The sequence below is a fragment of the Barbus barbus genome, assembly GCF_936440315.1.
Source record: "Barbus barbus genome assembly, chromosome: 36".
NCBI classification, from domain to species: Eukaryota; Metazoa; Chordata; class Actinopteri; order Cypriniformes; family Cyprinidae; genus Barbus; species Barbus barbus.
In genome coordinates, this window is record NC_136714.1 from 18607953 (window position 1) to 18635075 (window position 27123).

General features: G+C 39.4%; 1 protein-coding gene across 4 annotated transcripts in view; it reads right to left on the bottom strand.

Annotated features, from left to right (window-relative positions):
* The window catches only part of LOC306856381 (retinoic acid receptor RXR-alpha-A-like), a 128054-nt gene that overhangs the window by 57071 nt on the left and 43860 nt on the right, over positions 1-27123 (bottom strand). For 2 of the 4 annotated variants that reach the window (XM_079395638.1, XM_079395637.1), the window contains exon 3: positions 9505-9573. The exons of the other annotated variants lie outside the window; for them this stretch is intronic. In XM_079395638.1, the coding sequence (XP_079251764.1) occupies positions 9505-9573 (69 nt within the window). The remainder of the gene's footprint in view (positions 1-9504; positions 9574-27123) is intronic. 4 annotated transcript variants of the gene reach the window in all.

The following is a 27123-nucleotide window of genomic DNA, read 5'->3' on the forward strand; positions in this document are numbered from 1 at the left end:
CAACAGATGTTCATCTCTATAATTCATCTTCTAACGCCAGAGAGGAGGATGGAAATCATGAGAGGGAAAACGCCAGGTCTGATCAGCTAATAAAGGGGTTTAACACATACACACACAAAAAGAGGTAAGCAGGTATTTTCAAAATCGACTAATCTGTGGAAGACTGAATATTTGACTCAAAAACAGCTACATGTAGAGCATTGGATTGGATTGAGAGGGTTTTATATTAATTAATTACATTTAGAATATTTTTTATTTGAACATCTTAACTCAAACAAAAAGTTTGAGAAAACGTCCTGGCCCTGTTCACGCCAGGATGAATATCTGGTGCAAACATTTGGTGTGAAAACATTTCATTTGAACTAACAACAACAGTTTAGATTAGATCGGTGGCACTCATGAGCAGACTATTTTAAGCGATAGTGAACAGCAGAGAAAGAACCCAAAACTTGTGCTTTTGCACACTTGTTATTGATATTGTTTGATAAACACCACAGCGAGAAAAAAAAAAAGAAAGCTGATTGAAAGCATACTATTCGGCTTTTTGTGCTCATGCAAAAGGGTCAAAACTAGAAAACAACAAGTAAAATCTACTTCACCAATAAACTTGTCAACAAAGTTGTTGGTGAGCAGTAATCTTCATGATGTTCCAAACCTGTATGACTTTCTTCTGCGGAACACTAAAGATGATATTTTGTACACCAATGGGGTCCAAACAACACTAAACCTCATTGACCTTCATTGTATGGACAAAAAATAAAAATAAAATATAGCTGCAAGCAGCAATCACGGGGCCAAGCACTCCAATGGCAAAGTCAGGAGCTAAACATGGCATGGAGCATCAGACCAAATGAGTAACAAAAGCAATAATTGCACGATTGTAATTGAAATGGCTGAAAATTATAAATAAAACCACCAGTAATATGATTAAATGGCTTATCAGTTTTGGCCAATAGGTGACGCTCTAATCAAAGCACTTTGTTGCGTTCTGTGTGAGTCGACAATGGCACACACAAAGTTTGGTGTAATTACGTCAAAGCTTTGCATAGATATAGTCTCAGACTCATTTTGGCAACATGCCTAAAATTTGTAGCAGCACTATACAAAAACGGTTTTATCTGTCGACATGAAATCCATAACATTTTGTCAGCGTGGTCTGAAGATGATGCCATTCAATTTTGGTGAAAATCGGACGAACGGTCTAGGAGGAGTTCGAAAAAGTAGGTTTTCAACATGAATCAATATGGCGGACAGGAAGATCGGCTTATTATAGATTAATTGGTATGTATGTTGTCGGCATGACCCAAGGAATATTTTGAGACCAGTTTCATGACAATAGGCTGATGCAATCAAAAGTTATTAGCATTTTTGTAAGTTCAATATTCAATGGTTACTGAATGGTCTATTACTCTTGACCAATAGGTGGCGCTGTGACCAAAATGACGTGGCTTGGTCAGAGTGAGGTGACAATGACACATGCAAAGTTTGGTGTAAATATCTCAAAGCTTTGCAGAGATACAGCCTCAGATGCAGTTTGGCATCTTTCCAGCAAATTTGTTGATACGTTAAACGAAAACCGTTTCGTGTATCGTCACGAAATCCATAACTTTTTGCCAGCATGGTCTGAAGATGATCAGAGTGAAATTTGGTGAAAATCCGACGAACGGTCTAGGAGGAGTTCGAAAAAGTAGGTTTTCAACATGAATCAAAATGGCGGACAGGAAGTTCAGGCCATTATGGCAAAATTGGTATCAATGTTCTCGGCACGAACCAAGGAATCTAGCAATACCAGTTTGATAACAATAGGCTAATGTACGCAAAAGTTATTAGCATTTTTCGAAATTTCGTTATAACCTTTGACCACAAGGTGGCGCTGCCCCCAAATTTTTTGTGTACATTCAGGGCCGGGTACCGAACATTTTTGTAATTATTTGCGAAACTATACGCTAATGCGTTCTTAAGATACAGCAATTTCAAGGTAAATTCAAAATGGCCGACGCCCAAAATGGCTGAATTGGGAAAATTGGATATCGTTCAACTCGGCATGATGTACTGAATCTAAAGACACCAGTTTTGTGATTTTTGGTCAGAGCATTCAGAAGTTATGAGCAAAAATATGCAATTTTTATATCTCCTGACCACCAGGGGGCACAGCGCCGAAACACTGTAGGTAGTCTCAGGTCATGCTTGTTACAACACACACCCAGTTTGGTCTCAATAGGCCAAACTGTTGCGGATATATAGCCTCACGTTCACTTTTACGTGGTTTTCGTAGAATTTGTTCGTGGGCTATTCGGAAATGGTTTGACAAATCAACTTGAATTCCATAACTTTTGCCAGCATGGTCTGAAGATGATGTGGTTCAATTTTCGTGAGATTCGGTGCAACGGCCTAGGACGAGTTCGAAAGAGTAGGTTTTACGAACAATTGAAAATAGCGAAAAAACTAAACCTTACGATTTTTGAATTTTGGTGTCCATTCGACTCAGCATGAGCCAAGGAATCAGAGGAAAAAATTATTTCCATTTTGTGGCTTACGGTTCAAAAGTTATTAGCATTTCAATATCGCATTTTTGGACAATTGGTGGCGCTAGAGAGTTTGAGTTAGAGACTCCAAATTTGCTACGGTTAATGGTGAGACTGGCCTCTATCAGTGTGCCAAATTTTACAACTTTCCCGCAATCGGTTCTATGGGCTGCCATTGAATCGCGGCGGAAGAAGAAGCAGAATAATAACGCTAACAGACACAATAGGTGCCTAAGCACCTTCGGTGCTTGGCCCCTAAAAATTCAATCATTCACGGTGCTCAAAGCTCCAACTTTGCTCAATTTTTTCCCCCAACGTTTTAATATCCACAAATTCTATTAGTTAAACGTAGGGTCCTTCAATCCTTGCCTGACGTTAAAACAATGCCCAATAGAATTTATAAACCCAACAAGCGCAGCACTGATCCAGTCCTAGCTTTTCCATACAATACTTCAGGGAGCTCTCCGCAGACAATCTCCAGCACTTTTCCTGGAAAATCCCGGTCATTGCACGTCTCCCTTGACAACAACTACAAAAGGCGCAAATAAGCCCCTCGCAAGACGTCCGTCGAACAGACACTTTCAACTAATACACCAAAATATGTTGAAGTTTTAATGCCTTTGAGAAGAAAAAAAACTGAAGCGACACAATCTATTATTCATAAAGATGTTTGGCACTGGCTGTCGTGCTTTTTTGAAGCCCACAGATTGTGGGCGCTCTGACGGCAGGATGAAACCGATATCATTTGCATCTCTCTGAAAATGCTCAGGTCTATTCGTAGGTAAGGACGAGGGAGAGAAGGGGGGGGGGGGGGGGCACAGCAACTTCCTGAGGAACTTTCAAGCCGGTGCTTGAATTAATGCAGGGACTAAAAATAAGAATTGGCAACTGGAGAAAATGGAAATTCTATTCTGGATAGTTTGACTTTCGCTAGTGAAAAACAGCAGAGGAGTGATGAGCAAACAGCCATCCTGGCCCCCGCCGCTGTGTGGAGAGATGGGACTCGCTGACTAACAAGCAATACAGTATTTACTGTATATCGCGCCTCTTTGACAGTCATCATTAGTGTTATTCTTATCATTACCGCTTAAACTGCAGCCGTTTATTGTTGTGAATGCAAAACAGACCACGTTTGGTGTGTGGAAATCTTCAGCGTGTGAACGTAAAGACACAAGGCCTGGCACGGGCATTAATCAGCCATTTTTTCTGTACGTGTTTGTATAAACAGGTTAATCTGCTGCACACTGTGTAAGCAATGGAAGTAAATAGAGCCGGCTGATGTGTTTACTCTGACTCTGGGAGTGCTGGCGGCCTGGATGCGGACCAGAGACAAGAAGAACACAAAGTGACCCTGGTGAAGGAGGCCCCTGTTCCTGCACGGGGGGGCCTGAGGCTCCTTCACACCCCACCCTGGAGATACGCTCACCTGTCAGCATACTGTGACGAAGGACAGTGTGAAGCCACCGCAGCACTGCCTCAACAAAAAGGCATGCTGGGTAGGACACGGTGGGCAGTCACTTTTAGACCTTTTAAACTTTTTCCACCCAGGAGGAGGAGACAATCTCAAACAGGACATCTAAAATGGGGCATTAAGTAATGATTCTGCAGGACATAATGAAAAGAATATTGTGTAGAGGGTGTTTTTCTTGGGTACAACTCTGGGTACATTTTTTTTTTTTTTTTTTTAAACCTTGTTCCAGACATACATTTCATCTTTAAATCTCAAACTATAAAAATACATAATAAAATTGGTTTATAAATCTATAATTTTGGCAAATTATGCAGTGTGAAATATTATTTAAAAAATATTTAAATGTGTTGAGTGTTTAGGATATATAATGAAATATAATTTGTGTAATATAATATAGCTAATATATAATGCTAGATATAAAGACTGCCTAAGCAAAACGGCCGAGTCTGCCAATTTATTCCTTGTTAAAAAAAATATTACTATTGCTATTTCCACAACATAAATGTTGTATTATTAGCCAATACATCAAATTATACCTTCTTAAGAAAAAAAAAAGAAAGAAAAATAATATTTTCCCTTTTGCCCTGTCATATCCGTTGAACATTGTTATTGGATAAATTAAACAAGTGAGTGTAAAAAGTGTGTTTTAAAAGTTTATTTTTCAAAAGTCTACAGAACTAAAAGTGGTCATAGTTGAAGAAACACCCACAGACAGAGAGCCATTATGTTTCGTCGTAAGCATCGTTACCGGACGAGATGCAAGTTGGCAGCGGAACCGCAAGCGTACCGGGACCCAAGAGCCGTTTGAACAGCGATTCCTCCGTTTCTACACCAAATGATGAATTTGCCAGGGCCTCTAAATCAACAAGCGTTAAGACACACAAAACAACAGCACAAAGTGAAAAGAAAAACAAAATAATGAATGTTGGATGAGTATTCACGGGAAAAAGCCCTGGACTGCCCACCGAGGATATCGCTGAATGTGGTAAATTGCCACCCACAGTTTGATGGATCTAACGTCTTATTTTCAGAGATCTGCCGCTAGAACTGCCATCATTAAGAGCTCAACTCGGCTGTCAGGCTCTCGGTTTTTTTGTGGTATACTGTACAAGCGAGAGATGTTGTTTACCTAGAGGAGAGGAGAGAAAGTGGAGGAGACACACTTGGCTGAGTATGAGGGCAGATAAGAGGAGATTACAGTTGCTATCGCTCCTCTCGCCCCGTTGCAAACATCACGCCGCTCTGATACGGCCTAATTGTTCTCTTTAACTCAGAGGTGATACGAGTCTCGCCCTGAGCCAACACACACTCCAGAACATGCAACCCTGTGCGCACACACTTTGTCTAAACAACTAAACACGCCGCTTACAGCCTTGCCTTTATGAACACAAAGCTAACTTTCATAGAATGTTATTTTTACTTTTCACTAAAGCTGCTTTGATTTAATGGTCCACTGTGGAAGTAAGCCAACTGTGCAGTGGGGAGTTCAAACAAAACAAACAAAAAAAACATCAGAAACTTTGATGTAGCTCTGTCCCTGCTTTCTTTAGAAGTAATACTTTTGGGAGGGTGGAGAATGAGACAATAATTCATTTGCAAAACAACGCAGCCAGAAGTAAAAAAAAAATGCACCTCAAGACACAGTGTAGCTCTGGATGACTTGTTACAGATTATGTTATTCTGATTTCCCAGATACCATCTCTAAGACTTGACCACATCATAAAAACACATTTCTAATAAGCTATGCATACCGCATGATTTATATAGTCTGATTCACAAGCAATTGTCTCAAGAGTAGGTTCTTCTAATGAATCATTCATTGCACTGTCTCTGTCAAATACAAAGATTTGGCTTTTTTTATTGTTAGCAGAGCATGATGAATGTTTTCCTTGGTTTGTTTTGGTACTTGTGCAAAAAAATTTAAATAAAAAATATATTTGCAACTATATATATTGGTTTCTTTGCAACCCACCTAAAAATGTATAACAACATAAAACACTTACATTTAAAAATGTCTACTATTTCGTCACAATATAACAAATATTAAAAACAAATAAATAAAAAATAATTAAAAATGTATTATAAAATGAAAAATTAATTAAAAGGTCCATTATTATATTAAACTAAGGATAAATTATGTATTTATTTTCCATATTATATTATATTCCATAAAAATATGATTATAGTAAAATGATGCCTAAAAATACACTTTTGGGGTCAGAAAAACACATCAAATCACTAATCACTTATATAGCCCTTTTCTCAAGCTGTATGATTAGATGCCATCACTCCTGTGTGTCACACATGTACAGGACAATTATACCAAAGTTTAATACTTGGCACAGGGGTTGCAAGCACCCCTAATAACTACATTCACACACACAGGACCTTGATCAAACGGTCTAAGACTTTCTCAGAAAAGCTCCATTCGTCCCCCAGAGATCTGCTTCCCTTTGTACCTTTGTGCTGCAGCTATGACACATTTCAAGTCCTTGCATAATGCTGAAAGTAATCAGATGAGTTTAGCAGGAGGGTGCGGGCTTATTTAAGACCCAACGAAGTGGTGCCGGTGGTGGCCGGCGCAGCAAGAGCGGAATCTCCTCAGGAGAGCGCTCTGACAGTCGAGGACATGATTACAGCGTGAGCGGACATGACCGGGAGGGTAATTACGTGCTGCCGCCCGTGGCATTCCTCCCCGGAGAGCTGGAGTGAGACTCCCATCACTCCTCAGAGGAGCTCTGCGATCCCTCTAGTCTCTGACAGCAGGAGGAGATGCAAAATCTACACAAAACACTCATGTCACACAAAAAAGACTGGCAGCCGGGGTCCCAGCATGAGACGCTAACAAAAAGCATTCATTTGAAATCCACAAATGAATTAGCGATAATGCGCGAATGAGAATGGGTCCCGTGGCGCTGGCTTTAATGTTAACAGAATGGCCCGCTGAGGTAAAGGCAGGGTTTTATTAAAATGGAGGGCATTAGAGATTTATTAGAGATCTGCGCTGCTTTGGCTTTGCTGGTCAGATCTCTCTCAGGCAGACCTGACTCCTCGTCACAGACAAACAGGAAGTGTAGGTTTAACTCAGTTCTTCCACTTGCTCATGGTATTGCGCAAATTGAGGAGACTGAATCAAAGCTGGCGTGCGTGCGGACGATATTATCTGGCAAAACCACACACAGAGAGGAACTATACATGATTGCAAACTTTACACTTGGGGTTACACCAAAAAGTTAAGCGGTTTTCAGACTTTGATATCAAGGATAAACTAATATAATGATTAGCTTCCCCTTTCCTAATATATAAAGGCAGCTATAAATTTACTTATAGTAAACTCATTTTTTGCTGTGAGAAAATACTATCATGATATTATAAAGACAACATATTGTTTACCAAATTATATAAAATGGCATTATATTGTCATTCTGTACTAAATTAAATTATCAAGAAGATATCTGGAAAATATCTACTTTGTATTAAGGTCAGTGTTGTTTTGGAGTTACTGATACACTATTATATTTTTGTTAATATCCTGAACTAGATTCTTATTGTGTATTTTAATTGTAATATTTAAAGCTTTTTTTTTTTATTAGTTTTTGTTATTTCTTTCTCTCTCTTTATTTATATATATATATATATATATATATATATTTATATCTTTTGTTTTTAATTTTAGTTTATTTGGTTTTAGTTATTTTAGTACTTCAATTTAAACAATGAAAATGAGAAATGTTAACTAGCTGAAACAAGTTCACTTTTTTTTTCTCTCTCTTTTGTCAGGTTATGTTTATATTACATTACATATATATTTTTAAAAAATATATATAATTTAAATAAGGTAAACATTTAAGACAGTAAAACTTATGTTATCTGGAAAATATTCACTCTGCATTAAGTTGACAGAATATTTAATTTATTTGTTTGTTTATTCTGTATATATATTTAAATTAGGGGTGGAATGGTTCAACTTTTTCACGGTTCGGTTTGTATCATGGTTTAAGAGTCACGGTTTTGGTACGGTTCGGTATGTTTAGGGAAAAACTATACTGTCAAATAAAAATAAAGAAAATAAGAATAATCTAACTACAAGCAACAGCACAAATAAAAATACAATAGAGTAAAGATAGAAATAAAAATCAGTGATTTTCAGATTTTTTTTTAGGTAGGTCTATAGCATTAGTTTTTAGGTACAGAAATTGAGTAATCAAATGTAAAGCAGTACTGCATAAATTAAAGATTAATCTTTATTAAGAGCAGTGAGTGATTTCTTTGTTGCTGCTGTTTGATTAATTTTAAGAAAGTGCTGTCACTTTAAAACAGGGTCGTCCAAACTCGGTCCTGGAGGGCTGGTGTCCTGCAGAGTTTAGCTCCAACTTGCCTCAGCACCTGCATGGAAGCTTCTAGTATGCCTAGTAAGAGCTTGATTAGCTGCTTCAGGTGTGTTTAATTAGGGTTGGAGCTAAACTCTGCAGGACACCGGCCCTCCAGGACCGAGTTTGGACAGCCCTGCTTTAAGAGAATGCACTGATCCAGTGCACTGATACTGTACGTTCAGCCGGCTCTGTCTGCTGTAGGATACTTACCAAGATGGGCATTTTGACAATTTTTGTGTGAATTTGTCCATTCAAACAATACTTCAGAGAGAGCTTAATATTTGCGTGCGTTCTGAGGCACAGGTTTGCTCGCTTCTGATGAGCGCACACACAAATCTTCTCACTGCGCGCGTGAGCTCGCGTCCTCTGGCTCTTAAATGTTTAAATTGGCAAAGTTTACATGAGTTTAGTTTAAACACAGATATCAACGTGTGCTGTTCAGGTCTCACCTGTGCGTGCGTGCGCACCCATATCAGCACCCGGGTGATGATGGAATAAATGACAGCTCATAATCCAGCATATGGCACTTGCACTAAACAAGAGTGAATGGTTTGTCAATGGTTTTGTGAATGGTTTTTTTCTCCATCACTGTTTTTGTAATGTACTGGGAAGCCAGAGTGCGCATCCACTAACAGAAACATACATTAGCCGAACCCTGTTTGTCTTACGTGTTATTTATAACAAACCATATTACACATGCGTTGTCAGATTTAAGTTGAATGTAAGTAGAGCGTGCCGAGCGTAAGTAGAGCGTAAGTAGATTTAAGTAGAGCGTGCCGAACCGTGTGTGGAGAACCGTACGGTTCGATTTTTTTCCATGAACCGTGCCACCCCTATTTTCAATAATATAATATATATAATATATATATATATATATATATATTTATACATATATATAATATATACATATATTTCAATAATGTAAACATGTCAGTGTAAAATATTACAAACTGGTTACAAAAATGTATCAAAATGTAACAAATGCATTTTAATGAATCATGTTAATAAAATTTTGCAGATAACATCTTATTTTGGCTTTTGAACAACAACAATATAAATGGCAGTAAATACATTTTTAAACAAAATGTTGTCTTTTATAATAAAATCACACTTACTATTTACATTTCATACTTACCTTTATATTTTAGGAAGGGGGTCCATCTAAAGGGATCATCACTTTTGGGGGTCCTTGGTATTAACAAGTCTGAAAAGTTGAGTAAAAGTTGAGCAAAAATGAGTAATCGTGGAAGCCCTTCTTCATACACAACACCCATCATGCACTTCTCTGGTTTCTGTGAACATAATCAATGACATCAAATGTCTTCTAAAGACAGACATTACCATACTAAAGGTACAAGAACTCCATAAAAGCTAACTGAGATGGCCTGTGGCCAGGGCTGAGCGGCTTGGTTTTCCAGCGTTTCCTTAGCTGGGAGCAGTGGGTTGTCTTTATGGGGCTTGAGGGGAGTCTGGCGGTCTGGCGCTTGAATTTTACACATCCCAGAAGCCCTCGCTGCAACACCACCAGCTCTTTTCAGCGCACGTGTGGATACATAAACTCGCAGCAATTAAAAAAGGGAAACAAAACCAGACGACGGCGGAAGGAACAATAAAGCGTAATATGCAACTTACTGCTTCTAAAGTCTGGATTTGAGGGGGGTGTTGACCAATCAGATGGCTGTGATTGAATTTGATGGTTATTACATGAAGTGAGGCTGCTGAGCTGATGGCTGTGGAATTTGTCACTTCCTCTCTCTCTGTGTGTGCGTGGACGGTTGTGGGTGAGCGGCTATTTCAAGACAGAAACTGTATTCATTTTCTGTTCTGCAGTGTATCGAGAGAACAGGTCTCGCTAATTCATGTTAATCTTTCCGAGTGCCGCCACCGAGGGAGTTAAGCGCAAGAGTGTTACAGTTGGCACTGAGGCCCATTTCAGAGACATGAATGTGCGAGTAAAAACATTTGCAGTGTTTGTTTGTACGCATATCCTTCACAAAGTCCCACAGCAGATGTTTCTCTGTCCATCCACATATAAGGCTGCTTTGGGAAGATCATATCATGCTCTATATAAAAGTGCAATTTCTTTCTATCACACACAGCCAGATATGTTTACGCATGATTCGGTTTTGGCTTTTGCTCCGGAGTAACACAAAGTGATCAGTTCCCATTTCAGACGCACTTTCTGGAAAGGCCTGAATTTATTGACCGCATAACAAGCCTTTGAAATCTTTTTCTCTTTCCATTTTATGATTATTTGTTCTTTTGTCCTCTGTTCTGCTCGGGTCCCGTTAATGAAACCCAAATGGGGAGTGATTGGGTTTTGGCGAGCTGCTAAAAGAACTGAGCAGGCCGCAGGGGTGGGTCGCTCCAGTCATCCACCTCCTCCCCCCAGTAAAGTGAAGAACAGTTGTGCGGACCCCTGGGGTAAGAGCAGGGAGGGGGGTCTGCTCTGGGAAACTATGCGTCTACGTGAGGCAGGAAGAGGCTTTGCAGGCCGAGGGGAATGCGTGCGCCACACCGGAGGGGCAGAGTGTATGCATGCGAGTGTGTTTGTGTGTGTATATGGAAGTGCGCTGTGTGTCTCATGGGGAAAGTGCAGTTGCGATCCTCTCCCACAATCCTCCCGTCTGCCTGCAACAAACAAACAACAACATGGAACCCAGCGGGCTGCAATTCAAAGACAAACGACCGACATTAGCGAGGAAAGTATGTTCTTTATGAATAATGAGATTCCCACCCAAAAACATCCACGTACACATGCTGTATACCTCATAAAAAAAACTGATGAAATTTCAGAGTTGTGTTGCTGATATCATTTCTTTGTCTTATTTTCATTACATTTATTTCTTATTTTTTTTACACTATATTGCATATTTCACTATAGCACCAAAAACACATATTTTGGGAATAAAATTTGTAATATTTAAAAATATGGCTGCTCTAATTTCTTATATATAGAAATACAGTGTGTGTGTGTGTGTCTCTGTGTGTGTGTGTGTATTAGGGATGCCACAATTCTCAATATAATATTGAACTGTTCAGTACGACATCCACGGTTCAATACGCGCTTGTGAATTGCGGTTTTACGTTTAAATAATTTATGTGCGTTTTATTTCTCTCCGAATTGACTGTTTGTGTGTGCCTGTAAGTCTACGAGCTGAGATGAGGAAACTCCTCCCCGCGAGTAAATATTCAATCACTATGCTCTAAAGTTAGGGGGCGCTTAACCATCATTCCACACTTTAACATGGCGAGTGGCGGTGAAGTGAGGCAACAGTACGAGGACGCGCCGGCGTCTTTCAAATCCGCGGTGTGGGGACATTTCGGTTTTGCCGTTGAGTATAATGCCGAGGAAGAAAAATTGGTGAACAAAAAAATGACTGTGTGCAAGCATTGTTTTACACGTATAGCCTACTCAAACGGAAACACTTCCAACATGACTGCACATCTGCGGCACCATCACACAGCAATATCACTGTCTGAAGGCAGGATAGCAGAGAAGGTAATAAAGTCCTCCAAAAAACAACAATCCCTCGCTGAATCCTTTTACAGAAGAACCTCAAAATACAGGAATAGATAGCTGACTTAAGTGAAATTGCACTTTACATTCTGAATGAAGGATACTGTACTGGAGTACTGTTAAGTTTAATTAAGATGGTTTATTTATGTTTACTGAAGTACAAATATGTTTATTTGAAATGGTCAATTTATGTTTATTAACTTCACATGTATGTTTATTTTCAAAATGTAGGAATTTGTGTGTTCCCCAGTTTGTACATGGGCTACCAGCAGCTGTGAGATTTCAGTGGTAATTTTTTTTAATTATACAATACACTAGGAACTAGTGTACTTTTCTTGACTTAAGTAAAATAAAGGAGTATTGCAATAAATCGTTTTTATTTTTGTCTCCTTAACCTCTTACTGTTCCTATTGCCTAAGCATAGAATAACAAAAAAAACACGTGTCAAGCCATCAGATCCGAACCGAAAACCGTGTTAAAAAACCGAGGTATGTATTGAACCGTAGGCTAACTCTATTGTTGCATCCCTAGTGTGTATGTATGCATGTATGTATGTATGTGTGTATATCTATCCAATTATATAAAAAATATAACATGATGAATAAAAGTATAATAAATATAATTATGTAATTAAATACATTTCTGATAATGGAATTAAAAAACAAATAAATTAACAAATGACTGCTATAAATGGCAAATATACCAAAATATAGTGTCATGTGTTATATATTTATGACCTAGTGACTAGCTTATTTTTTTTTTTCAGAAAAAGTTGTAGATAACCTCAAAACAGCTGATACATCACTACCATCAAGCATCAAAAATTTTGAAAAACATCCACTGTGGAAAAGTGTTTCTAAAAGTAACCAATCACAGAAATTAGCACCATCATTGCCATTTTTGTAAGTCCCTTTCTTCTCAAAATAAATGAGGAAAAAAAAAGCAGAAACTGCTGAGAGTTTTGACTTCGCTATCAGGGATTCACTCTCGGTCTCTCTCTAGTTCTCATCAGAGGGAGTCCCCTGGGGCCCGGGATAAACTGGGTTCAGAAAGTCTTTTATTCCGAGCGATGCGAGGTGAATACTGACTCTGGTTCCTATGCGTTTTTCATTGTAAAACACTTCATGTCCAATTAGCTTTGTCTCTTGACACCTATCACAGCCGTGCTGTGGACGCAAACAAACCGCTGTTATCGTAACTCCAGGCAGACTGCCCCGAAAAAGCACCACTTCAAACGATTCGCCCCTCTTACGGCTAATCAACCTCAGGGCGACTTTAAAGAGGGCTCTGTTGGTTCTTCTGTAAAAAGTCAGAAAGGCCTTTGAGTTCATAGACTGTGAGAGCAATAAACGGCAGCTTTTGTCACACAGAGACGTATGAAACCAAATGCACTTTTGATCAAGTGGAGGCAGGAAAATGGATAGCCCGGTCCGCACCGTGTCAAAAGAAGTACATGTGCCTAAAAGCTCAACCTGTCCAAGTGAATAACACTCGTCATCTGCCCGAGAGGGATGTCAGATGTCCTCTTTATTGCTTAAGGACAGGAGATACGAGAGACAAAGAGTCAGCTCCATATATAAGCACATTTTGGCTTACTGTTGACATGTTTGTTGGCCCACGGCAGGGCTAAAACAACCGTTTTTATTTCAGCTAGAAGATTTTGTCACTTTTTCTCTCAGGTACAGAATTTAAAATCAGCAGTCATGAATTTTTTTTTTACACTGTAAATGCTTTTGAATTCCATGAGTCACATTTTCATTCCTCTCTACAGAACAATGACTTCTCCGTGTTATTGACAGGTGTTTTTCCAAACAGGAACATTAGCGTTTCATGATGTAACGCGGCGCTGTTCGCTTTTCTGAACCGTTTTATTGAATTCATATTTCATGCTTCCTCGGGGCCCACCGTGCCCAATTTATTACTGGCTAACTCATGTAAACCCACAGTACGAGGTGTTGTGATTGGCACCTGGGGAAATGCTTGAGCGGGCAGGTGTTTTTCATTGGCTTGCTGGAATATGCCCATAAATTCTGAGTCTTGATTGGCTACAGTTGGGCTGTGGGACAAGAGACGTTCATTCCAGGCATGGAGTGGCATGAAAACACCTTCACAAATTCTCAACATCGGACCACCAGAAGCTTCTCAAACACCTCGACCTCAGCAAAACAGAGGGGCCGTCGACCGGCACTTGGCAAACATGGGCTTTGCTGACTTCGTTCCTCCCTTCTCCCTCCATTTATTCTGGACAGAGGCCAAAAAACACAAAAAGAAGCTGAAAAGGACATTAAAGTGAAGCTTTCGCCAGGGTTTTTCCACAAGTTGTGAGAGCTTTTACCGCTCTGGCATACAGTAAGACGGCAGATTAAAAGAATGATTCCGACATATGACTCAGAAGAAAAGGATGAACTTCACATTACATGCCTTCTCTTGTAGCTGAAATGAGCAACTTGACATTGTAATATAGAAAATTACATGCTTCTGTGATGTGAAAGGCAGAACATCGACTCCCATATTCAAGAGCCAAAAATACCATTAAAAGAAAAGATGGGAAATCCACTGGCACTGTGCGAAATATTTCTCTCACATGGTTACAGATAAACACTTTAAAGGCTGTTTTGATTCACAAAAATAAGTGACTAGAAACGCATTTAAAAAAATATAACTATGTGATATGAATATAAAAGAGAGCAACTCTGTTGAGCCTCATGACTATTTTCCAAGTCAATAAACACCATTTAGTATGTTTTTTAAGCCTTTTGAATTACGGGGACATAGACAGTGTCCTCATAAACCACCTTCATATTGTAATACCTCGGTCATACCCATGTCATTATACAAATTTGTGTCCTCATAAACCACAAACACACACGCACAATGTACACTCACCTAAAGGATTATTAGGAACACCATACTAATACTGTGTTTGACCCCCTTTCGCCTTCAGAACTGCCTTAATTCTACGTGGCATTGATTCAACAAGGTGCTGAAAGCATTCTTTAGAAATGTTGGCCCATATTGATAGGATAGCATCTTGCAGTTGATGGAGATTTGTGGGATGCACATCCAGGGCACGAAGCTCCCGTTCCACCACATCCCAAAGATGCTCTATTGGGTTGAGATCTGGTGACTGTGGGGGCCATTTTAGTACAGTGAACTCATTGTCATGTTCAAGAAACCAATTTGAAATGATTCGAGCTTTGTGACATGGTGCATTATCCTGCTGGAAGTAGCCATCAGAGTATGGGGTACATGGTGGTCATAAAGGGATGGACATGGTCAGAAACAATGCTCAGGTAGGCCGTGGCATTTAAACGATGCCCAATTGGGACTAAGGGGCCTAAAGTGTGCCAAGAAAACATCCCCCACACCATTACACCACCACCACCAGCCTGCACAGTGGTAACAAGGCATGATGGATCCATGTTCTCATTCTGTTTACGCCAAATTCTGACTCTACCATCTGAACGTCTCAACAGAAATCGAGACTCATCAGACCAGGCAACATTTTTCCAGTCTTCAACCGTCCGATTTTGGTGAGCTCGTGCAAATTGTAGCCTCTTTTTCCTATTTGTAGTGGAGATGAGTGGTACCCGGTGGGGTCTTCTGCTGTTGTAGCCCATCCGCCTCAAGGTTGTGCGTGTTGTGGCTTCACAAATGCTTTGCTGCATACCTCGGTTGTAACGAATGGTTATTTCAGTCAAAGTTGCTCTTCTATCAGCTTGAATCAGTCGGCCCATTCTCCTCTGACCTCTAGCATCAACAAGGCATTTTCGCCCACAGGACTGCCGCATACTGGATGTTTTTCCCTTTTCACACCATTCTTTGTAAACCCTAGAAATGGTTGTGCGTGAAAATCCCAGTAACTGAGCAGATTGTGAAATACTCAGACCGGCCCGTCTGGCACCAACAACCATGCCACGCTCAAAATTGCTTAAATCACCTTTGTTTCCCATTCTGACATTCAGTTTGGAGTTCAGGAGATTGTCTTGACCAGGACCACACCCCTAAATGCATTGAAGCAACTGCCATGTGATTGGTTGATTAGATAATTGCATTAATGAGAAATTGAACAGGTGTTCCTAATAATCCTTTAGGTGAGTGTATATATGTATATCTATCTATATAACACACACACACAACATCTTAACCAAACCAACCAGGCCGCCTAGTTTTAGCACACACAATATACACACACTACATGCAGAAATTATATAGCACAGCTGACCTGACGTGACTCTGTGTTGCAGACTCAATGAACTCACCCCTCTTCCTCACACAAGGCTAATGAAGACAGCTACACTCCAACAGAGACATCATAAACAAACTCTTATCGAAACACAGAGACCCCCCTCCGCCCCTACACAAACAGGGATGTATGCGCAGACATGCGTGTATAAATCCCAGGCCTTGCAGACGCAGCTGAGGTTCTGGAGCCGAGGAGGACAGGTCTTCCCCTGCGGTCACTCACCGCCTGTCCTGATAAGACACATTAGCTTCCAACATATTCCTTCCCACCCACAGCGTCTGCATTAACATGCCAATTAGGCCAGCAAACATCATCATGCCTCTGGCAATCGCAATACCAAAAATACCATGTGCACGCACCTGCAAAAACACAAACAAAATGCTAGAGAAGTTGCACAAGACAAAACCAATTTCATGCACACTATATACAGTATATGCACCCTTATTATATATGCATGCTTATACAAGCACACTTAGAGTTTATATACGTGCAGAATAATACATCTGACTTTAATGGTCCAGAAACACTCTGTCTGAATAAACAACGCATTTGATTAAGAAATTACTTAGAACATCATTATCTATACTTCATTTATGGCCGAAGTATACATGTCAATGTAAAAAACTAAAATAAATACAAAAAAATAAATAAAACTAATTATATAGATTAAATATATACATTATACATTAAATACATTTTTAAATGTATACATACATGCAACTCGTATACATACATGCAACTCATATGCATACTAATGTGCACTATTTATATGCCTAATATGGTTATTTTTTAACCCTCTGGAATAATACATGCAAATACACAGAGAAGGCAAACACCACAAATAGTCTCTATATACACACATAAGGTCATCCTGTTACACTAAACTGTTTCAAGCCAATCTGACTACAAAGCATTCAGTGTAGAAGGGGGGCCACGGGTGAGTCAGTCAGTCAGTCCCAGGCTGAGCGCAGAGCACGGCGGGTGACACTGACTGATGGCTGGTTAGAGGTTTGTGTGGGGCACGGAGAGTTTAATCACCCATAACCTCAATTACAGACATCCACTCAGACTCATAAAGCAGCAAAACAAGATCAGCTCCTGCTCCAAATTCCAGTAAAGGCTTGGCACAAAAAAATAAAAACGCTTACACACACAAACAGATGCAAGCCTTCATCGGGAGTGTTTAGTGACAACAACGCTCAGAATACCTCAGACCACACACAGTTCAAAAGCAAATGAATGCTAAAGATGACTAAATAACTACGATTTAGAAATGTAAAAAAAACAACCAAACTATTCAGAAATAACCTATAAGGAAAAACTCAGGCACGCACCTCATTCCTAATGATCACGAAAGGTATCTGTGAGCACTGCAGGCTCATACACACCGGCTTTTTGCGGGATTAAGCTTCAGTCTTTATCGCCGAGTTCCCACAATCCTCGGTAGACTATCAGAGTCTCCTTCCAAGCCCCCCTCACCTCTCTTCTACCTTCTTTTCCTGCTCTTTCCACCTTAGAAATGAAAATGAGACAGCCAAGGCGTTAAGTTGAGAGACCCAGGTCATAGCTTTTCCAAACAGCCAGGAGTGTATGACTTCACGCTGACAGGGGCTAACAGAGCGACTGAGGTTTAAGGGTCACGGCCCCTCAGCGACCCTCATCTGATGTCTCAGGAGGGTTGAGAGGGCTAAATGTTGAGTCATTCAGCCAGGCGTGCAGCAGGAGCCCTCCGTGTTGACGGGGCCAAGCAGCGAAAGCTCAGGGTGGGAAATGTCATCATTAGCAACAAAGTAATTTCACTGTGTATGCAGCTAAATATTACACAAATTAGTAAAGTTTAGTTTAGTTTTATTTAAAGTTTGACATGACATGATATTGCAGCACAAAACCCTGAAATGGGTCACACATCCACTAGGGATGGGCGATATCTTATCGTTTGCGATATACCGTTGAAAATTCTCCTCACGATAAAAATTTGTCTCCTCACGATAATAACGATAAGTCTAGTTGATGACGTAGTTTTGTGCGCGCCCGATTTACTGTTCACGTGCGGAGTGAAAACAAGCATGGCGGAAGGCGGACGTGAGGCTGACAGTGCGTTCACACCGGACGCGACTTGCGCGAATAAATCGCGCTATTCGCGCGTAGTTGGACGCGTGAACATTTTGGGTTTACGCGCTTCATTCGCGCGTGAAATTCACTGCACAACAGACGCGAATTCGCGTCATGGGCGGGGCTTCTGCCAGGCGCACATGTATGACTGCCACAGAGAGCATATGTATAGAATTTCGCTCTAAACGCTCAATTCGCGCTGCGTCATTCGCGCGAATTGCGCGGCAGGATGTCTATTCGCGTCTTTGCATTGACTTAACATGTAAATCATTCGCGCTTAACGCTTCATTCGCGTCTGGTGGGAACGCACCATGAGGAGGAGCTTGTTGTTACGCGAGGAGCTACCTCCACAATTTGCTACTGGTTTGGTTACAGAAAATCAGATGAGGAGCAAACTACCGTAATATGCAAAGTGTACAGAAAAATGGTGGTTACAAAGAGTGGAAACACGTCCAATTTTAAATTAACATAAAAGATGCCATACTTTTAATAAAGTTAAATATGCAATTTCTGAGATATTACAATGAATTAATTTCTAAAATGTTATGATATGGAAAGCCTGAAACAGATCACAGCAGTATAGCCATACACAGGCTTTCAGTCATCAGCAACGTGGTAAACGTGTGCCAGTAGCCTATGCATATGATTTAATATGAAGCGTCCATAACGCATTATTATGGTTGATAAGAGCAATTAATGGAGATGAGCTGTTGATCATAATTAGCATGGCCATAAGTTGGCTGTGTACAGAAAGTTTCAAGTTAATTGCATTAATAATACTATATGAAATAAACTTAATCTTTAAAACTTAATCTATAATATATATATATATATATATATATATATATATATCTATCTATCTATCTCTCTCTCTATATATATATCTATATATATCTATATATATCTATATCTATCTATCTATCTATCTATCTATATATCTATATATATATATATATATATATATATATATTATCGTCATTTGTATCGTTATCGCAATAAATACCTGAAATTATCGTGATAAATTTTTTAGGCCATATCGCCCATCCCTAACATCCACATACTCCAAGACAATCATTACTTAGTATAAAACGAATAAAAAAATAGCTGATATACAAGCATAATAAAACAAAAACTAAAATATATAAAACACAGATACAGAGAAAAGGCATCCTAATCAAGCACCTGGTATGTTATCTATACAACAATTTTAGAGCAAGGGGAATAAAGGACAGTTCCTGACGTTTAGTTTTACTCCTGGGTACAACAAATGTCTTGTGCCGCCGAAGAGAATAAGTAGGTGTTGCAGCCACAGGCAGGAAACGGTCATGAACTGTCCTTGAGTATTTTAGTATGATTATGTATGGTGGCTTCCTCACGCCTCTCACTCAATGTTGGGAGACTTGAAGTCGGAATGCCTACTATTCGACAGCATCGCTTTTGGATCCTCTCTAACTCCTCAGAGAGACCTTTAGGTAGTCCACCCCATACTGGACTAGCATTCTCGAGAACTGGCCATATAAAAGTCAAGTATACTTGCACTAAAACATCACAAGGCAGACCCGATTTTTTGCAGGGCAAAGATAGTATATTCTGGGGCGCACCTTCGAAATCATGTACTTAATGTGGGCATCCCATGACAAGTCAGAGGATATTTGAACTCCAAGCAATTTAAAGGTGAAACCTCTACAAATTGCATGTCTTGAGATAACAGGAAAGGGAGGGGAGGGGAGGGAATGTTGTCCTCTCTCCTGGCACTAATTACCATGTCCACAGTCTTAGCTCCATTCATTGCCAATGTAAATTCCTGTCCCCCTTCCACTATAGAATCCAAGGCCTTCCGAGTGAGTCCAGGTAAAGATCCCATAAGAAACTCTGATTAAGAGAGTCTCTATTAAATAGACATAATACATGAATTTATTATTATGTTATATTATATTTTTGAATAATTTATATTAGATTTTTCTAGTATTAGGCAGAAGGCATTGTGCATTTAAAATATTTATCCCTGGCACCCTGAATTCAATTGACAGCTCTGACAAACGAGCTCAAGTACATGTGCACAAATACACGGATATGTGCACTGACAGCGGAATCTTAAATCGGTAATGCGTCCTATTTAACTTGATGGATTACTTGTCTAAGTGAAAATAATTTGTTGATCCAGAGCGCTGTCATGGCGACTTGAGTCTCACAAATCATTTTTAATTGACAGTATTAAAAGCAGGTGAAGGGAAAAAGTGCCTTGCAGAACACAAAACAAACATCTCAGTGTCGCGAGAGAACTAAGCCACCTGTCACTAAAAAAAGCCTTTAAAGAATGATCGAAAAACCTGCCTTTAAAGATGAAGTATCATATTTTGAAGCTAAAACACTTTCTCTTAGTTTAATGTGCAGCGACAACTGTAAGCCATTCGTAGGCTGAAATATGAAGAATGTCAACGAAAAGCAATAAGACCAACAATTTTTGCTTAATGGACGATAAAACAATCTCATAGAATTACACTGAAAGATGAATCAGTGATATCTAAGGACCAGAATATAACAGATTTGGGCCAGTAACCAAACCACCTAGAAGTGCACTTAAAACCAATTTGGAACTCACAACTGCACCCTTAAATAGAAACATATCAGCCAAGAGCAATGAAACGATGAACGCTTGAAAACAGAAGGAATCAGCTGGTGTTTGGCTGCTTGCTTGGAGACCGTGAGTCAGTGTCTCCTCTCCTGCGTCCCTATTAATTCTGTGTGTTCAGCCAATCAACTGCACAATGAAGCAAGATAAATGGGAATTACCCACAAGGCAAAGGTTAATGTCTTTCGAACCGATCTGTACTCATTCTATCAACAAAAGGAGGAGATCAAAAAGCCTGGAGCATCTCTCTATTGACTCGATAGTCCAGAGCGACTCCTTGTCTGCGATGAAGTGCGTTATCTGAAGCTTGCAAAAGCCTCTGTTGCTGTATGCCTGTGATTGGAAATGTACAAAGGGATAGGCTTTAAACCACTTTTGCTTTTTCCGCCATCTCTCCCTCCAAGCTATGAGCTCAAGCAATGAGCAAAGGCACCAACAATTGTGACATCTGTTCTGCAGAAAAGGCCCGACGGATTACATGTCAATTACAACAAAGAGCCCAGAGTCCTGATAAATGACAGCCTGCAGAGCTCCTTTGTGGTACAGAAGAAATGTGAACGTTTAATGGCTTGCTGTATTCACATGTATTTGGAAACAGATGTGAAAATGGCTAAGAACGAATATTAGTTTGGCTGTAAACAAGCCCAATGACTGAAGCGATTATCTGGGGAAATGAAAGCATCTTTATGCATTTGTTTGCAAAATATAGGTTTGTTCTTGTTTGAAGGACGAGTGTGTATATGTAGAGGTCTCAATAATCAGTGTTAGTCTTGTCAACAACATCACTGATGAAAATGTTTGTTTAAATTAAGGACAAAAACATTTAATTATCATCATGCTGCGGCTGCTTTCATTATTGTTGAAAAAATAACCTTTGAGGATGAAAAGACATCACAAAGATGCATATTTTTTTACTAAAATAACTGTATTGTATTGTTAACTGTATTTGTGTTTAAATTATTCACAGACAACACAATATTTTTAAAAATCACAGTTTCTGTTATTGATGACAAAATAAAAAAAAATTAAAAACTTTGAAAAAAAAACAAAAAAAATGCATCACAAAGACAACTACACTTTACTTGAAATAAACGGTGTGTTTGTGACATATGATACACACCAGCGATGTGTTTGTTTAAATTACACGCAAAAACTAATTATCATCACAATGATTTTTTAGCTATTTTTTTTTATTGTTAAAAAGAATCTCCGTAGAAGAAAATATGAATACATTTTTATTTCAAATAAGCTATTTGAGGTCTGTTTGTGTTTGTAAACACAATTACACAACATTACAGATAAAAAATGTTTTGTTTAAATTACCCACAAAAACACAATCCTTTTATCTCATTTCCATTATTGTTGATGAAATGAAAACCCTTTGAACATTTCTAAAAAAAGATGCATCAAAACAATAGTAAAACAATTCTATCTAAAATATAAAAAAATATGAGAAAAAAGAACTCTGCATGCTGCATTTTAAGAAGTAAATCATTCAAAAATATAATAAAAGTATGTAGATTGTCCTGCTTAAGCTGAACACCAGTAAACAGAATCTCTTTTTGTGTTAATATTGCACATACTGTAATGAAAATGTGTATGCATGTGGGTGTGTTTTTATCACATTTGTGTCTGCTTTAACTTCTCAGGCTCTTCCTTTCGTTCTTAGCACAAACAGGAAGTCTCTAGGCTCTCTTCCTGGAGAGAAGCGCAGTGGGATATGCACACACACACTTATAGATGCAGGTTTTATGAAAACACTCATTCATACACAGATCTTGACAGCAGTCTCGTTCCTTCAATCTTTAACACATGCGTGCGCACACACACACACAGTATATAAACTCTTGCTCAAAAGCCTTGTTAAGTTTAATAGAGAGACTGGATGTCCACAGCGAGAAAATTAAAAAAGAAGGCCACTGCGCTAAAGGCAACAGAGCTAATGAAAACGAACTATGTTCAGGTGTATTCCTGCGCAGAGACAAAACACATGCTCAAAATGGCGTTTTTACAAATACTGTACACTTCTGTCTGAGGGGAGCTGTAAAAACACATTTGTGACCACTTTCAATTCTCTGCACATAAAACAGATTTCAGATAGCATTAAAATAGCAAATTGCAGCTGTCGTTGTTGTTGTTTAGCGAGATTTAATTCAAAACAGAACACTGAGCAGAGAAGTGAAATGTTCAAAATCCTCTTTTGCTCTGAGGTTTTGGTCACTCTAGGTACTTAAACTGGCTATGTTCACATGCCAACTTTACCTATCACCCCTAAAACAGCACCTTTACTCTCCACCCTGCTAGAAAATCCAGTTTAACATGGTGGCTGGTTTCTAGCTAGTCCAAGCAGGTCATTTGTTCTTTTACTCTAGTTATTAGATGGTCCAAGCTGGTCAACCACACATCATGTTGCAAAAACCAACTTGACCACCAGTAGTGATGACAGCTGGTTTGTTTAGTCTAAGAGGGTCAACCAGCTTGCACCAATGGCCATCTTGAAACAACTTTAAAAACAGTCTGAACCAGCTAAAAAAAAACCCATTAGGATCAATCTAATAACAATCATCCAGCCACCACAGTCCAAAAACCACCTTTCGTTCTGCTGGTGGTAGCTAGTTTATGATTGACTACCAGCTTGCATCAACTAATGACCATCTTAACAATCACGGACCAGATAATAACCAGCTTGAACCAGCCAATGACCCGTTTGAACCAGCTAATAACCATCCTAGACCAGCTAATAACCATCTTGAAACAGAAAAAAAAAAAATTAATCACCTCTGACCAGCAAAAACAAGTTGACCACCTTGCTGCTAGTGAAGAGTCTGCTGCTAGTTTAAGATGATCTACCAGTTGGAACCAGCTAATGATAATTTTATAACATTCTCAAACCAGTTTATAGCCAGCTTGAATCAGCTAAGGACCATCTTAACAATCACGGACCAGATAATAACCAGCTTGAACCAGCCAATGACCCGTTTGAACCAGCTAATAACCATCCTAGACCAGCTAATAACCATCTTGAAACAGAAAAAAAAAAAATTAATCACCTCTGACCAGCAAAAACAAGTTGACCACCTTGCTGCTAGTGAAGAGTCTGCTGCTAGTTTAAGATGATCTACCAGTTGGAACCAGCTAATGATAATTTTATAACATTCTCAAACCAGTTTATAGCCAGCTTGAATCAGCTAAGGACCAGCTTGAAACCAGCATAACTGTTCCAAAACACAGTTACCAGTTTATAATGCATGTTCCAACTGGACACAATTCTGTAACTGGGGGGAAAAGTGCAATGTTGGGTGAAAACGTTCCGCGATCTATAATTTACGAATTCAGCCTTATCAATTCAATCAGGAGACGACAACGTTGTTTGCAACTCTGACTCACAATTAGCTGAAAGCATGTAATCTGGTTACTTGCGTGTTAGGCGATAAATCACAGATTACACTGGGTTTATTTCGCTCTGATGCACCACTTTACCTCTGACAGGTGACATTATTTTAAACAAGCTTTTAATTCAAGCTGAAAGACAAACAGGATCTGAATAGAAAAGAGACGTCCTGAAAAAAGGTTTTTAATTTTAGAGTTGTAATCTTCATTTGAATCAATGCGAGGAGGAACTAAGAACAACTATGACGGAATACAAGCAGAAGAAACAAAAGGACAGCGGCTGCATGTCCTCAATCACAGCAACCTTGAGGACACAGTCATTCTTTTGTGAATTCTGACTCATTTTATAACCAGTTAAAGATTGAAAATTCTTCCACTTGTGACGTTTGAAACCTGTCCGCCACAGATAAGCAACACTGACAGGAACAAAAGAGAAATTGTCTTTCACAAACACAAAAAAGTCCCATAACTCAGTTATTCCTTTCGGCATAAACACACCGAGAGTACTTGCAACGTGACATACCTTCAACCACTCAGATGGATGGGCAAAGCTGGCTCTGCTGCTGCTGGGCAAAGATTTATCTGTGATTGTGCAGAGCGTGAACCCAGTGTGCATTTTACGTTTTATAGCAGTTGATGACAAGCCAGGCGTCCAATCCAGATGTGAACCTGTTATCGATCTGCTCGGAATTGGAAAGTGCCTAAACCTGGACGGTTGGCATCCCTTACCAGATCATATGAGCGCCAGGGTTTTGAATAATTGAGCTGCGAGTGAGAGTGTCGGGTGAATCAGTGCTATATAAAGCCAGCCACATGTGTAATCATGCTGATCTTCCACACACGTGTCCGCTGCATAACGCAATGTAATAGGCCAGATGGCGAGAAAGATGTTAATAAACAGTGGTGCGCGCACATTAGCAGCTTAGGTTACAAACAGCTGCTTTATTTGCCATTTCTAATCGGGTATTATTGGAAGAGCAAGAGCTGTGTGAACGCTGATAATCTGCGTTGGCGGAGAGATTGAATACTCGTGATGGGAGTGAGCCACACGGATCCCTGTTGAGGCCACAGCGGCCCAGAGGGCTGTACTGTAATCAGATGTGGGATGACGCTCAGTAAAACTGCAGAAACATTGTCGGCACAGCTGGAGTAACAGTTGTCCACTCTCGGATGGAGATTAAAAGACACAATCAAGGCTGCGTGTACACACAAATATACATGGAGTGTAATTCAGAAAAGGGGAAAGCATTGCAGAGGTGACTCTTTACGCTAATCTCTGCTTTAAATCCTGATTATTTCCTGTGCATTCAGACATCTTCGCTTGAAGAGCATTAGCAGATAGGAACATAGTGTTCTGAGACGGTCAGGCAGCTTTCATAAGCATTAAAACAGCCCTCGCTACAGTCACGTACACATGGTTAACCATTTCCTGGGTTCGGCCTCTTCTCTTGAAGAATAGTAGGAGAAGAAACGAAGAGGAGTAAATAAGAGATAGATGACTAGCTCAGCTGGACATGAAATGTGAACCATCCACCCAGACGAGACAACAGGAAAGCACCTTTCTTAGAATGAGTTACCCACAATTCCTCCCTGTAGGCCATTAAAGAGAAGGAAAAGTCATTCTTCAAGAGTAAGCAGGATTTCAGTAGCCTAAACAGGTGCACCATGTTAAGAAACAACATCCTGAAGAGCATCCTTTAAAATTTTTTGGGTGACTCTTTTCCTAAGACCAACAGGGGAAAAAACAATATAAAGATTTATTACATGTATATATTGTGTTTCTTTTTTTCTTTTGATTTTAGGAAAAAAGTCACAATGCAAAAATATCTTAAAGGATTTAAAAACTAAAAATATTATTTATTTTAATTTGGAAGTGAATTTTGGCACTCAACACTTAACCATAAACCTACCATAAACCATATCTGTGTAATGAATCAGTTGAAATGTTCACAAAGTTCGATTTACCCATTTTTCAGCCAATAGATGTAAATGAAAATCAATGTAAATAAAGTTTAGTATCATTTAAAATGTAAATGCAAATTATATTTAGGTTCCAAATGACTTAATCACGACTTCAACAAATTTAACAGAAACGCATGAAATTCTTGGAATTCTTTTGAAATAGTTGTGTGAAACTAACGCAAATGATTCATCAGACTTCACATCACTAATCTGCATCGGTTTTAAAGATGAAAGTGTGATTAATTCAAATTGAAATACATTTAATAAACCAGTCAACCACAACGATAGCATCAAAAAGATGTGTAAAAGTGCGTTTCCCCTTCCCCTTGCAACAGCTGTAAAATGCTTTGGTCATTCCTGATGGCATCTTGTTTGATTTTTAGTTTCATATATTCGTTATTACATGGCCACAGTCAATTAGCTCAATGTCACAGGCTGTAATGGACTTGTGGACATGATGCCCCTGCGGCATTTATTTAGCTCGGTCACACATGCTCTGATCTCTCCCTCCCATATGCACAGCAGCCTCGACTAAACCGGGAGTGTGTGTGTACAGGAGTGTTTGTGTACGGTAAAAGGTCAACTTTCTGCAAGAATTCCTCCAGAACAGCCCCAAGTGTAGCCCAATCCACAGAACGAATGGATGATGTCAAATAAAATGAGTACAATTTAGCAAAAAAAAAAAAAAGTACATTTTCAAATTTCTAGGAAAAATCTATCAGTGCGGCCAAAAACTGAAAATCTCATTCATAAAGTTTTTCAGAAAATAACAGTCATAGGTGTGTGTCCCTGAACAGCGGCGCACCAAAACAAGACATTTCCATTAGCTGTAGAAGTACCAAACATTCACTTTGTGCAAACAAGGCCAACAAGTAACACTTTCATCCCATTC